Genomic DNA, 15,126 nt, shown 5'->3' on the forward strand with positions numbered 1-15,126 from the left:
CACAACAGAGCAATATATATAAGGTTACATTCCACAACAGGGCAATAACTGTAAGATTTCATTCCACCACAGGGCAATAACTTTAAGATTGCATTCCACAACTGGGCAATAACTGTAAGATTACATTTCACAACAGGGCAAAACTGTAAAGTTACATTCCACAACAGGCAATAACCGTAAGGTTACATTCCACAACTGGACAACGACTGTAAGATTTCATTCTGCAACTAGTCAATAACTGTAAGATTACATTTCACAACAGGGCGATACTGTAAAGTTACATTCCACAACAGGCAATAACTGTAAGGTTACATTCCACAACTGGGCAATAACTGTAAGATTTCATTCTGCAATTAGTCAATAACTGTAAGATTACATTTCACAACAGGGCAAAACTGTAAAGTTACATTCCACAACAGGCAATAACTGTAAGGTTACATTCCACAACTGGGCAATAACTGTAAGATTTCATTCTGCAATTAGTCAATAACTGTAAGATTACATTCCACAACTGGGCAATAACTGTAAGATTACATTTTGTGGCAGGGCAATACTAGTAATTGTTAAATTACATTCAAAAACATTGCAAACAAGTGAGATTACATTCCTCTATAAGGCAGTAATTGTAAGATTACATTTCACAGCAGGGAATACTCATAAAATAACATTCCACAACAGGGCAATCAATGCAAGATTACCAGTACATTTCACTACATGGCAGTTACTGTAAGATTACTTACAGGAGGGCAATTAATGTAGGATTATATGAATTACATTGCTGAACTAAGTTGTGGTGATATGTAACATGACATCCATCCAACATTTACATTACATCCTTGTTAATTATAAAGAAGTATAACAGACATCCTTTAATGGAATTTGACCTAATTTGATTCCTGAAAAAAATGGCACAATTATCAAGGTCATAGTTACAAGTCATTGTTGGATTTCCTAGTATTTTTATCAAGAGTAAGTTTTTAAATTGGGCATGTTTGTTAGATATCAGTTTTAATGGTATCAAGTTCTGAGTTATACAAGTTAAGGTATAATACCATAGTAATTGCTTTACTCTAGAAATAATGTAAGGCTTTATTACCAAGATATATTTTGATAACTACAGATGCAAGAGATGCCATCTCTAAGGCTATTTATGGAAGATTGTTTGGTTGGATTGTCAACAAAGTAAATCAACTGTTAGCACCTAGAGAGTTTTCTGAGGAAGGAGATAGGAGAGAAATTGGTAAGATGAACCTGTAAAATGGAGTATGTTTTTTAGTGGTATACAAGTATCCAATCATCTCATATTTTTTTTTCCAAAAACAGCATTAATATATTTGGGTTTTATTATAATCTATATACATGTATACATTGATGGTGAGACATTTATAAACATTCTATATTTTGACAGATGAAAGACCCCTTATTTTTTATATGTCATTTAATTATTTTAAGCAGTGTAACAGACATGAAACTGTCTATGGTAACTTGTCAACTTACTAAATTGATTCATTCATTTTCCATCACAACTCTATTACTTTTTCATGTTGTGTGTTTTACATTGCTTTCTCTTATTGTCACCAAATCTATTTATAACCATTTTACTAATGACCATTTTTGGTCTTTGGTGTTTGAAATTAATTATGAAGTCATCAGAAATTAATAATGATAATAAAAATAATAATAATAATAATAATAATATTTTATTTCAAGAGAGTAATACAGTTAGTTTATAACTTCCCTGAGGTCCTCTTACAAAAACAAAAATACATAGGTTAATTTCAATGTCACAAATTGAGTACAAGTAAGTAATACATGAATTCATGCAAAGTTATCTTTTAATATCTATATATAGTACATGTAAATACAGTTGAATTATTCTTTGCCTGTTGTTCCATAAGGAAGATTTTTAATTTCTGCTTAAAAAGACTCATTCATTCTGCACTTCATATTTCATGTGGGAGGGTATTCCAGTGGCATGGCCCAGAGTAAACAAAAGTATGACTGAATAGTTCTGTCTTAGGTTTAGGAATAAAAAGAGCATTGTTTGTGGCACTTCTTGAATGGTATGGATTTACTTCAGAAACAAATTTTATTGTATCTGTGAAATGTAAAGATGGAGCTAAATAATTAAAACATTTGAATATCAATAGGCACTTGTGATATATAATTCTATTCTCAACAATTAGCCAACCTAAAGAATTAAAGTGGGGATTTGTTGGGGCACAGAATTCTGCATCAAGTGTATGCCTAGCTGCCCTCTTTTGTAGTCTAAGTAAACAATGTAAATTTTCTTTTGTATAATTGCCCCAAATGGAACTATAATAGTCAATTAATGGGAAAATATATCCTGATTAAAACAGTTTACTTGTTTCTAAGTGTAGATACTTTTTATGACAGAAGATAAAGTCTGCTTGAAATTTTTGGGCATACAAAGCTTACTTGTTTTGACCAGCTCAGTGTCTGATCAATTTGGACTCCTTATATTTTTTCACATGCTGAGTTCTTCAGTATTTCAGATTTTATCAGGGGCACTATTTTTTTAATAAAATCTTTTGTTTAGTCCCAATAACCATACATTTTGTTTTACTACAATTGATAAACATTTCATTTATACTACACCAATTTTGTAATTCATTTAAATCTTCCTGTACTTTTGGTAGCGCATCATAAGTACTTTTACCAGAACAAATGACTGAGAGTCACTCGTTTAAAAATTGAAGTTGTTGACATGTTGATCCTGTGGATCCCAAATTATAAGATTTACTTAGCATTATGAAATCAGAGAATCAGAGTATTTTGTTATGACTTGTGGGTTTTTGGATTTCTCCCATTCTCCTATGGCTTAGGCTTATAAAACATTAATGTAATTTAAGAGAAAAAAAATCCACTCATAACAGTGTTAGATGCTATGTTTTCTCTGCAATTCTTCTATCAATGTAAATTTTCAGTCTATCAATTTGTACTTCGTTTTCTGTTTTTCGTCAACCTTCTGATAATGGTTAATGTAAAAGCTTAATTCAATGAAGATGAGGTCACATGTACAAAATGAACATGATGAAATGGATTGATTTATAACTATTATTGACAAGTTCCCATAAAATTTTGTGGTCTTACAATGGTATGTTGCTGTTGTCCTCATCATTTGTAGACACAAGGTTTTCATTCTCATCATCTGTAGACTCTAGGTTTTCGTCCTCATCATCTGTAGACACTAGGTTTTCATTCTCATCATCTGTAGACACTAAGTTTTCGTCCTCATCATCTGTAGACACTAGGCTTTTGTCCTCATCATCTGTAGACACTAGGTTTTTGTCCTCATCATCTGTAGACACTAGGTTTTCATTCTCATCATCTGTAGACACTAGGCTTTTGTCCTCATCATCTGTAGACACTAGGTTTTCATTCTCATCATCTGTAGACACTAGGCTTTTGTCCTCATCATCTGTAGACACTAGGTTTTTGTCCTCATCATCTGTAGACACTAGGTTTTTGTCCTCATCATCTGTAGACACTAGGTTTTTGTCCTCATCATCTGTAGACACTAGGTTTTTGTCCTCATCATCTGTAGACACTAGGTTTTCATTCTCATCATCTGTAGACACTAGGCTTTTGTCCTCATCATCTGTAGACACTAGGCTTTTGTCCTCATCATCTGTAGACACTAGGCTTTTGTCCTCATCATCTGTAGACACTAGGTTTTTGTCCTCATCATCTGTAGACACTAGGTTTTTGTCCTCATCATCTGTAGACACTAGGTTTTTGTCCTCATCATCTGTAGACTCTAGGTTTTTGTCCTCATCATCTGTAGAAACTTGGTTTTTGTCCTCATCATCTGTAGACTCTAGGTTTTTGTCCTCATCATCTGTAGACTCTAGGTTTTTGTCCTCATCATCTGTAGACTCTTGGTTTTCATTCAAAAACTTCAGTATTAGTTGATTTATCTTTATAAAATTTCTGAATTGAGAGTATTGAGCTTAAAGTCAATTAGTCACCTTGATTTTACTTTTGGCCACTGCAGAAAAAAAGATGGTCATCTTCACCTAACTGAGGATTTCTTTGTAACTTTGTACTCTACTTGAGGAGTGTTATATAGTGATCCATTGTTTATTCCATACACTGAATGGTCCATACACTGAATGGTCTATACACTGAATGGTCCATACACTGAATGGTCCATACATTGAATGGTATTGGGGGATATTTATAGTTTATTCCATACACTGAATGGTATTGGGGGATATTTATAGTTTATTCCATACACTGAATGGTCCATACACTGAATGGTATTGGGTGATATTTATATAATTGATCAATTGAAGGTTTAAGGATTTTCCATATCAAATGTTTCAAGTTTATAAAAAGATTTTTCCATTTTTAGTGTTTGTTTCATAAATAGATATTATTCTTAAATTTAAAATGAATAACACATTCTACTGCACAAATGCATAAATTTTGATGCTATGTCAATTAATTCTCACATATTCAATTGACAGGAATTTATGCTGGTTTACATTGGTACAACACTTACCCACATTTTTGTGTATGTTTACGATGTATTCCTTATTTGATACATTGTATAACAACAAGCCAAACTACATCACAGCTATATATATATGTTAGCAAATCTTGGAAATTTTAGATAGTTTTAGGAGAATCCAAGATTTTTTTTAATGGAGACACTTTTCTATGTTTCTGTGCTTTTTTGTATAACTTTATTTGTTTACAATGCTTAGTTTACTTTTGTTTTTAGGTATATTAGACATTTTTGGTTTTGAAAATTTTGAGAAAAATAGCTTCGAACAGGCATGCATAAATCTTGCTAATGAACAACTGCAGTTTTTCTTCAACCAGGTAAATATTCTGCGCAGGACACTTTTTAAAGCGCCAAATGTTGCTCCTGATTTTTTTGGAGAAGTTCATATTACAAGTGCTTAAGTGTTTTGTGTGATATTTTGTATTCTATCAGTTTATAGATATATTTTTTTTATTCTGGTCACTGGATTTCATATGTAGATTGTCTCTGTTTCATGTTTAATACATATGTACTTGGATTTTGATGTTTAAGGATGTCCTATTTTTTATGATTTGGTGTTTTTTGTTGTTTTTTTTTTTTTTTTTTGGGGGGGGGGGGGGTTTGGTTGATATTTACAATATCTTGCCAGAAATATATCATTAAGGCTTATTTGATAAACATTTAAGGCATGTCTAGAAAGTATTAGGTTATTTTTAGAGAATGTTTGTTCCCAAGCTTTGAGTAGACAAATGATAAGTTATGTTAAAGGTGAGGGAATAGTTTTTGATTACATTTCTTTGCATATGGCCAGGTCGCCAAAATGGCATTGAAAAACAATCATTAAGTCATTGATGAATGACCATTGACTTTTACAGCATGTATTCAGATTGGAACAAGAGGAATATATCAGGGAAGGAATTGACTGGAAGGAGATCAAGTTTGTTGATAATCAGCCATTATTGGTATGGTCTTTTTTACAATGTACATATCATTGGACAAGTGATAATATGCTCAGAGAAATAAGAAAGTTGTTTGTAACCTTCCTGAAATACAAAAATCTTTTTGGGGAATTAAGAATAGGCAATGAGAAGGTTTAATATTACTTTATAAACTTCTTGATCATTTTTTTTAAGAAATCTAAGAAAACAGCAGATCAGCCTTTAATTAATATAAAGTAACGATTGTGTTTTCCTTCTTGTGTGTTTTCCCTGTTTTAGTCTTGATCCTTTTATTGTATTGTTTTGATTTCTGCTCAAATCTTGATTTCATTGATTACTACTTTACTTTAATGGATTTAATTCAATCTGTCATTATTTTGCTTATATATCGATCTCTCATTAATTTGTGTACTACCCTAAATCCTCTGAGATTCAACATTAGTTCTTTTCATTTTGTTTTATCAACAGCCTATATATATAAGGATGACCAATAGTTGTATCATTTCAATATTGTTGTATGATGCAATTTTATCAGATTGGATATATTATTCTTACTGTTTTCTTTACAGGATTTGTTCCTTATGAAACCAATTGGTATATTGTCCCTTTTAGATGAAGAATCACAGTTCCCAAAGGTAGTTGTTGTATTACATTTAACTTAGCATAGATTGTGTATTGATAATAATGGGGACAAGTAAATCTAAAATAATACATTTATTGAAAAAACAAATTAGGAAACAGACAAGCGTTAGTTGTTTGTAATTTACTATGATGTACTGGTAAGCTCAATGTTTGTAAATTAAGCTCAGTGTCAAATATCGGTACTTTTTGTTATGTAATATAATACCAATGTTATTTAATCTTTGTTATTGCTCTGGACAAAATAAAGTGACATAATTAAATGGCCTGCCCATGGTAAAACAATGATAATATGGATTAGTTTCTGTGATTTATTTCTTAATTTGCATATGGTTAGTTCATTCAAGTTTGCACATGTATATCCCAGATTAGTAACTGTTACATTGTTGATATATGTAGTCATAATAAATGAGTTGTGACTCTTCATTGTTAAGTGCAAAAAAGCAGTTTACTTTGTTTCTAAAAAGGCTTGTAAATGATTAGTTGCCTGTCAATTCCAGCTTGATCAATTCTAACAAATAGCTTTTATGTAAACCAACTCTAAAAATTAAAGAGTATTCTACATTTTATTGTCCAACCGTTTATTTAAAAACAATTTTGATACCTGCTCCATATATGTGTGTCTTCCACAAGATCAGTTTTACATTGTTGTATATTTTTAACGGACATTGGAGGGTAAGGCCCATTTTTGGCCCCCTGCATGACTGGAAATTAGAAATTGGATATGGAGGAATTTTTTTCTTTTCCTTATTCTTTGCTGGACTTTTATCTTTTAGCAAAAAGATGGTCTTTTTTGCAAACCTAAATAAGATTACATATCAGGTCAACTAGTTATTAGAATCTTTTTTTTAAAATTAATTCATCCTTATTATTAATTTTGTTTCTAGGCAACAGATGCTACATTTGTTGGTAAACTGAACAAACATTTTGGTGGTAGCAGTTACTATGGTAAATCTCAGCAGACAAACTCTATCAAGTTCACCATTCATCACTATGCTGGAAAGGTAAATAGGATACCACTGTCTCCTTATCATGTTACAGTCCCATATCCCATACATGCATCATTGACCGATTACGGACTGCTTGCAGACAGATCACTAACTTATGACATGTTACCAATGTGATCACAATTTTGCTATATAAAGTTACAAAAGAAGCAATCGTAGAAATTTTAACTTTATATTGGAACAAATTAAATTTGGAGTCATTCTAATTTTGATTTTAATATATTATATATTATTTACAAAGGGAAATAATAGAATGATGTGAAATCTGATTTCTGTACATTTGTGTCAAATTGAAAAATGAAAGAAATAATTCCATGAAAATCTATAAATGGATTAGAAGTCATATGATTTAAAAAGCAAGCTTTCCCTGGTTAAATGGATTATTATACCCCATGCAACAAAGTTGTGGAGGTATAATGTTTTTGACCCATCCATCAGTTCGTCCGTCGCACTGTCCATCAGTCCACCTTCAGTTTTCTGGACTTTTTTCTAAATGCTTGCAGATATTGACATGATTTTTGATATACAAGTTCACCATGATAAGTGACAGGTCAAGTGTAACTTTTTTTCCTCTCGGATGATTTTTACCAAAATTATAGGCCTTGAACTTAACAAAATTAACAGAAATAACAGTTTTCCGGACATTTTTTCTAAACGCTTGCAGATTATGACATGATTTTTGGTATATAAGTTCACCATGATAAGTGACAGGTCAAGTGTAACTTTTTTGTCGCTCTGATGATTTTTACTGAAATTATAGGCCTTGAACTTAACAAAATTCATAGAAATAACAGTTTTCCGGACATTTTTTCTAAACGCTTGCAGATATTGACATGATTTTTTATATATAAGTTCACCATGATAAGTGACAGGTCAAGTGTAACTTTTTTGTCGCTCCGATGATTTTTACCGAAATTATAGGCCTTGAACTTAACAAAATTCACAGAAATAACAGTTTTCCGGACATTTTTTCTAAACGCTTGCAGATATTGACATGATTTTTTATATATAAGTTCACCACAAGTTACAGGACAAGGCTGTTGTTGGTTCTGCTCCAATGATTTTTACCAAAATTATGGGCCTTGAACTTAGCTAAATTCACGGAAATAACCGTTTTTCTGACTTTTTTTTTCTAAACGCTTGGAGATTATGACATGAATTTTGGTATATAAATTCACCATGATAAGTTATAGGTCAAGTGTACGTTTTGTTCCGCTACAATGATATTTACTTTGGATTAACCAAAAATCAAAGAAATCACAGTCTGGAGTTTGAAACTACCATTCTGAGTACAGAAGTTAGTTAGAAGATAAAGGTCTAAAGCCTGAAAAACACTCTTAGTCCTTTTTTTTATTGGGGTCATTCTACATGTATTTCTCTTACGAAAAAAATTCACTTTAGTATCCAACATGGTGACGCATGGGGTATGTGAGCACGCTCACTAAGGTTCTTTAATTTACTTATCAGTAAATGATTGATGAATGTGGGCAGATGGTAGTTGTAATTGATGAATGTGGGCAGATGGTAGTTGTATGGATCAGTTCAGGCACAGGTTGAAATGAACTGATACTTAAAAGTCATAATACCTTAGTACTTGACCTCTGACTTCTGTTCATCCATTCAGTTATTCCTTATATAAAACATTAGTTAAATGGTCATGAGGGAATAAGTATTATCCCAAAGAACCTATTACTGTAAACTGGAAGTTTTGGTGCCATCTTTTTTTCATGGTTTCTGCACAGTTTGAAATTTGCAATCGTTCATCAAATTGTATTATAATGTTCTTTGAAAAAAATATTCACGACAGTTTAATTTTCGTATCACGGATCTTGTTGGTTTATTTCATGGTTTACAGAAGTACTCAAGGCAACACCGAAGGTAATAGTGGGTGTTGATTTACACCTGATGTTACACCTAATGTTACACCTGATTTATTATAGAAAGTATACGCTTAAATATAGTATTTTTATACTCTATAGGTAACTTATGACTCATCAGGATGGTTGGAGAAGAACCGAGACACACTACCAGCAGGACTACAGGAAATGTTACAGGGTAGCAGTAACGACCTTGCTAGACTTATATTTAGAGGTCAGTGGTGACAAATGACTTGTTTCTTGGAATTTATGTAATATAAAAAATCTTTTAAAGAACTGTCATGAAAATGCAAAGAAATGTAGCACTAAAAAAAATTTTGAAAGGTTTCAAAATTATATTGTGTTTCTTAGATTCTGTATCTATTTTTACTTATGAGACTTGTTTCAAAGACATATTTATCAGGTTTATCATTTATTTGGTTGTTGTTTTAAACTAAAGTAGTTTTTTTATTAGGTTAGGCTTGTATTGTGATTAATTTGTGCATATTTTGTGTGCATTGTATTTAAAGGTGACTGTAATAATGAAGGATAGCTACAAATATTAATGATTTTTTCGTAATTTGATAGCTCAGATTACTAGGACTGGTACCTTGGCTTTACAATCCAGAAAATCAACAAGACATACCAGGAGAAGTAAGGTAAGTATACTAGCATGCTGGCTGGTATGATAGATGTACAGGATATCCGTGGTACACCGTTTGCTAGTTTTGTGACCTAAAATATGACTGGACTTCACATGACCAAAACAGGACAATTTAGTACATTTCAGTAATATCTTGGCACTGTAAAAACTGCCTATAATTCATCTTCTTCATAATAGTAAAAAAAACCTGTGATGTCCTTTCTTTCATTGCTCACCAATCAAGGTCAGTGAGCATTATTATTTATCATTCACTACACTTTAAAATTCCGCACTTAGCTATATCAGAGCAGTTAAAACGTAATGACTTGATGTATATTCAATCAATCATAAATGTGGTTACTTGTCTATTAACTAGTTGCTGACCTTGGACTTCTAAACAATCATATTGTCACGTCAATCTGTGATGCCATCACCTGCTCACACTGACCCTATACTGTCTTGATAATGAAATCTAAGTGGATTTGATTGACATATTTTGCAGCATTAGAAGACAACTGATAAAAATGAATGATATTTTACTTGTCATGTGATATTCTGGATTTCCCTGTCTTTTCATGATTTTCTTAATACAAAGTGGCAACAAATAGCCTTTTCCTCTCATCTGTTTTGTCCTCAGTTAGGAGCGTCAGCTAAAGATAGCAGCTAGAAAATTACAGAAATGGTAATTGGGTGGTTCTAACCTGTATTCTTACTCAAAAACTATCAGTCAAATGTGCATAGCAGAATAATGCATGGTGAATAATGGTCCTGAAACTATTATTTTTATTAATTTGAAGGGGTTGCAATTGATACAGGATTAGTGTGAACACTTAACCTATAATTGTAGTACTGTGTGAACACTTAACCTATAATGGTAGTACTGTGTGAACGCTTAACTTATAATGGTAGTACTGTGTGAACGCTTAACCTATAATGGTAGTACTGTGTGAACACTTAACTTATAATGGTAGTACTGTGTGAACACTTAACCTATAATGGTAGTACTGTGTGAACGCTTAACCTATAATGGTAGTACTGTGGGAACGCTTAACTTATAATGGTAGTACTGTGTGAATGCTTAACCTGTAATTGTAGTACTGTGTGAACACTTAACCTATAATGGTAGTACTGTGTGAACGCTTAACCTATAATGGTAGTACTGTGGGAACGCTTAACCTATAATGGTAGTACTGTGGGAACACTTAACCTATAATTGTAGTACTGTGTGAACACTTAACCTATAATGGTAGTACTGTGTGAACGCTTAACCTATAATGGTAGTACTGTGGGAACACTTAACCTGTAATGGTTGTACTGTGTGAACGCTGGTAGTACTGCTATATGAATATCCCTTGCTTTCCCTCATTAAAGAAGAAATGCCTTGATGATCTCAGGGTAGCGTGCTCACTTTGAGTGAACCATTCTCATCATGAATGAGCTACTTGCCATACAAATGAACAAAATGTAAACCAATAAATATATCAATATAAACTGTCTTCATGGGATAGTCTTAATCTAATAAAAAAACTAGTTATACTCGTAAAACTGTGAGCAAATTATGCTTTCCTCTTCCACTTCCCAGAAACTAAAATAAGAGGTGTGTTATGGTATTATGTGCTAAAAAATTGTGAAAGTTTCATTAATTCTATTCAGGGGTTTCAGAGGAGATGGGGAATAGAAGATTGACCTACTCTTATCAACCAATGACATATAGTCACTGTATTACATCAAGAAACCCCACAAAAGTCATTCAGATGGAAATACAATATAAGAGGTGCAAAATGGCATCATGTGATAACGACTTTGTGAAAGTGTGATCACATTCTTTTCTGCCATTTTAATGGCCTTTGTTCGACCAGTGGCTTAAATTGTGAAAGCCAAATCTATTACCCAACAATGTAAACTTGGTTTCATGGACTATTTAAGTAGATTGTCAACTCCTTCAATAGTGTTATATATGATTTTGTAAATCTCAAAGGACCTACAACACAAACTTCAAGCAAAAACAAATCCTGAATTCAAAATATAGAAATTATATTGGTGAGAATGCTTTTTTGACAAGCTTATACTTGTTAGGAGTTATAGTCACTAACAAAGCCATTATTGTTTCTTTTTTTTACTGATTACAAGGTGATAGATGAGTGAAATCACTGTTGAACCTGTTCATTTCAAAGAATGTAGAAATATTGTGGATAGTGCAGGTGTCTAAGTCGTACAACTTAGAAATGCATTAAAAACTTATTTATGATTGGAAATAGTTAAAAAAAAAAATTACTCAATTACGATGTATTTGCATATACACATAATGTACGCCCATTTATTCTATCAGGTACCTTCAATGGATGGAGCAAGGAAAAGAAAACAGACAGTTGGTGGTCAATTTAAGGTATGTTTTACACAGATTATTGATTTTTTGGTGTTAGATATTAAAAAATTTCCTGGAAACACAAGTTTGAAAAGTAATTAATGGCAAAAAAACAGAAGTTATATAGAAATTATACTGTTGTGTAAAGATTATTGGATTTGTACAGGAGTTTTTTAAATCATAGAGAAATTCACTATATACCGGTAACTAAGTTATTGATTCAATTAAAAGTTGTCTGTCTGATATTGATCATAGTTTGTGGCATAACAATAAAAAAGTGCAGTGGGACATAAAAACATTCTTTGAACATTAAGATTTGTGATATTGACCACAGTTGTGTAACCTAAATGCTATTTCCTAAAACATTGATTTCTGATCAAAAGCATGCAAATGTATCAATGTTCTTATTATTTTTTAGAAATCCCTTCAGATTTTGATGGAGAAAATGATGTCATCATCTCCAATCTTTGTTAGATGTTTAAAGCCAAATCATGTGAAAAGTCCTGGGAAATTTGATTCTGTTTATATCAAAGAACAGGTAAAGTCTTCTAGTTTCTGAATCTTATTTTATTTGTTCCAGTTGTAGGTATTGGATAATTGATTTTTTAGTTATTAACAAGGAACAAGTAGAAAAATGTTGTCATAATGTGTTTGATATAAGTAGCTACTGGATAAAAAATTGTTTGTATTAACAAAGATCAAGTAGAAAATACTGTCATGGTGTTTTGAAAGTAACAACACATTGTAGTTTACCTTTTGCTAATTAATAAAGGTGATAATTAATCAATAAATAGCATGGAAAGTAATGTGGATATCTTGAAAGAACAGGAAATAAAAGTTCACATATGATGTAATAATATGATTTTATAAATGAAATAACTTTTTATACTTTACCAGCTTTTATACACTGGAATGTTAGAAACAACCAAAATAAGAAGAGAAGGATTTGCTGTCCGGCCAACTTTCCCCGAATTTGTTGATAAGTAGGTTTATATCTCATTTTATGCCTTAAGACATTAGATACATTAAAAGTTTTGCTGCTCTTTGTGTTTATATACAGTAAAATTTCAGCTTTTCAATTTTGTCATGTAACTTCCTGTTTGCTATAACTTTTTTGTCACTTTTTAAGGATTTTATAAAATTTGGTTGCACTAATGCAAAATTATCATCAACCTTTCAGTGGTTGATTAGTTATGTTGTTTCAGCTTGATAGATTGTACTGTGTGGAAACTTTACCTCATGCTTACACATCAACTTCCTAGTTGCCTGAATGTTTTTGTTGTTTTTTAAGGGTTGTATAAATTTTCATTACTCAAAGCTTGCAAACTCTTCATTGGAATGATTTTTCAATTGAAAATTTATGGGAAGCCATAAATATAATCTGAAGCTTCAGTATGATTGATTTTATTGCAAGACTTTTTGCAATGCGTGACATCCAAATCATGCTCATTAGTGATGGTGGGGGCATCCACATCCTATTAACTTATTTCTGCTCTCAGCTATGGCTTCGTTAAATAACCACTTTCAAACCTGCCCCCATAGTTTTCCCAATATATTTTAACTCCATTCAGTGGCTACCTCTCGAATACAGACAGTGGTAACCCATTTATTGTTTTAAATACTCAATTGTTTTTTATAATGGACATTTATTTGTGTCAACATTCTGAACTTAATTAAATTAATCTACGAACACTGAGTTTTAATGAGGTTACCTAAGGGGGTCAGCAATTTATTGATCAGCGTGCCTAATTGATCTCACTAATTAAAACAAACAGCATTTATGGTTAAAGGTCCCGTTTGTAAAAGGTGTAAAAAATCTACACACTTACAGGTAAGAAGTAATTAGATTAAATTTAATTTGTTTGAGACAAGATTTCTATGTCAGGTTGGAAATATTGACTCTTGACGAACCCCATGATGCCATTAAAAGTTCAAAGGTGAAAATAGGGCCAGAGCCATGGGTTGAAGAAATAGTAATGCATGTTCAGTAATTTATTTATTAATCAAATTATAACAATTACTTTCTTTTGCTAAACAAAATGCATGAGCATATCTACCAATTCACTCTGAAAGAAAACAAAATAGACACATGTATACATAAATTCATATGTAGTCAGTTTTTCACTGTGGACTTCAAAAATTTTAGTATTAGACCAAACCTCTTTTGGAAGGTCACCTTTCTTGAGAGGCCCAAAGGTGACTGTTTAATAGACATTGCACTGTATACTATTGCCCAATTAATGCTTTAAGAGTTGAGCCAATAATGATCAATAGCAGAACTAATACTGACAAACAGGCTCAGTACATGAAATCTGGACTAATAAGGAAAAAATGTGCCCAACAAGGCCCAGCTCAACATGGAAAAAACATACCCAGTACAGCCAAGCTTTATATGGATTTTTTGTGGCTTGCTTTCATTATTAAACAACAAAAGCTTTTTACACTTTTTGCATTTTCATATTTGTAGAACGATTTTTGTGTAAAAATTTAAGATTCTAGCAGTATTACACATATGGTAATATTTTCTCTTTTTTTTTTACATAAATGGCAAATAAAGTTGTCATAGAATGTGATTTTTTTCTTGATTTGTTTTTGTGTCGGATTAGCTCTATATCATATCCTAAAACAAGCAGTATTGTGCCTTAAATAGCTGTTTTGGCCCTTGGTATTGTTGCAGCCCAATATATATTTCTTTGGACAACCAAAAGGTATACACAAATTTTTGCATTTCTAACTTTAGTGGATGCTTAGTGGTGCACTCTGCCAATAGCACAGAGTAAATATTTTTGCAAAATTTGTTATGGCATTTTTAGATAGATTGCTGAAATACACAAAAATTAGTCTCCCATGAAAACTACCAGCTATATGGTAATGCTAATATGAAAACAAATTATATTCCTACACTTTTTTTTAATTTAGATACAAGATTATATTGTGTAAACCAAGCTTACCAGGAACTAAAGAGAACTGTGTGAAAATTCTGAAAGCTAGTAAAATAACAGGGTGGCAAGTTGGGTAGGTTATTACGGTCATTTACAGATTTGGGTAATGAATTATGAGTTCAATTAATTTTTTTTTTTTTCACAATGTCATACTGAATTGTCTTTGAATTCAGTACTGTGAAGCATAATTTAGATTTTATAAACAATAATAAATTTTATATAT

The 15,126-nt window shown here is 31.9% G+C and overlaps 1 protein-coding gene across 2 annotated transcripts in view; it reads left to right on the forward strand.

Moving 5' to 3' along the window:
* Positions 1 to 15,126, forward strand: part of LOC148622321 (myosin-IIIb-like) — a 45,888-nt gene that overhangs the window by 15,632 nt on the left and 15,130 nt on the right. For both annotated transcript variants that reach the window (XM_088572140.1, XM_088572141.1), the window contains exons 9-19: positions 1,121 to 1,240; positions 4,751 to 4,851; positions 5,389 to 5,475; positions 6,021 to 6,086; positions 6,978 to 7,094; positions 9,077 to 9,188; positions 9,542 to 9,612; positions 11,926 to 11,982; positions 12,380 to 12,499; positions 12,859 to 12,944; positions 14,881 to 14,976. In XM_088572140.1, coding sequence (XP_088428266.1) covers positions 1,121 to 1,240; positions 4,751 to 4,851; positions 5,389 to 5,475; positions 6,021 to 6,086; positions 6,978 to 7,094; positions 9,077 to 9,188; positions 9,542 to 9,612; positions 11,926 to 11,982; positions 12,380 to 12,499; positions 12,859 to 12,944; positions 14,881 to 14,976 — 1,033 coding nt within the window. The remainder of the gene's footprint in view (positions 1 to 1,120; positions 1,241 to 4,750; positions 4,852 to 5,388; positions 5,476 to 6,020; positions 6,087 to 6,977; positions 7,095 to 9,076; positions 9,189 to 9,541; positions 9,613 to 11,925; positions 11,983 to 12,379; positions 12,500 to 12,858; positions 12,945 to 14,880; positions 14,977 to 15,126) is intronic.

Source organism: Perna viridis, chromosome 3, assembly GCF_037379345.1.
Source record: "Perna viridis isolate PV_CMFRI_1.1 ecotype Kerala chromosome 3, ASM3737934v1, whole genome shotgun sequence".
In the NCBI taxonomy this organism is placed as follows: domain Eukaryota; kingdom Metazoa; phylum Mollusca; class Bivalvia; order Mytilida; family Mytilidae; genus Perna; species Perna viridis.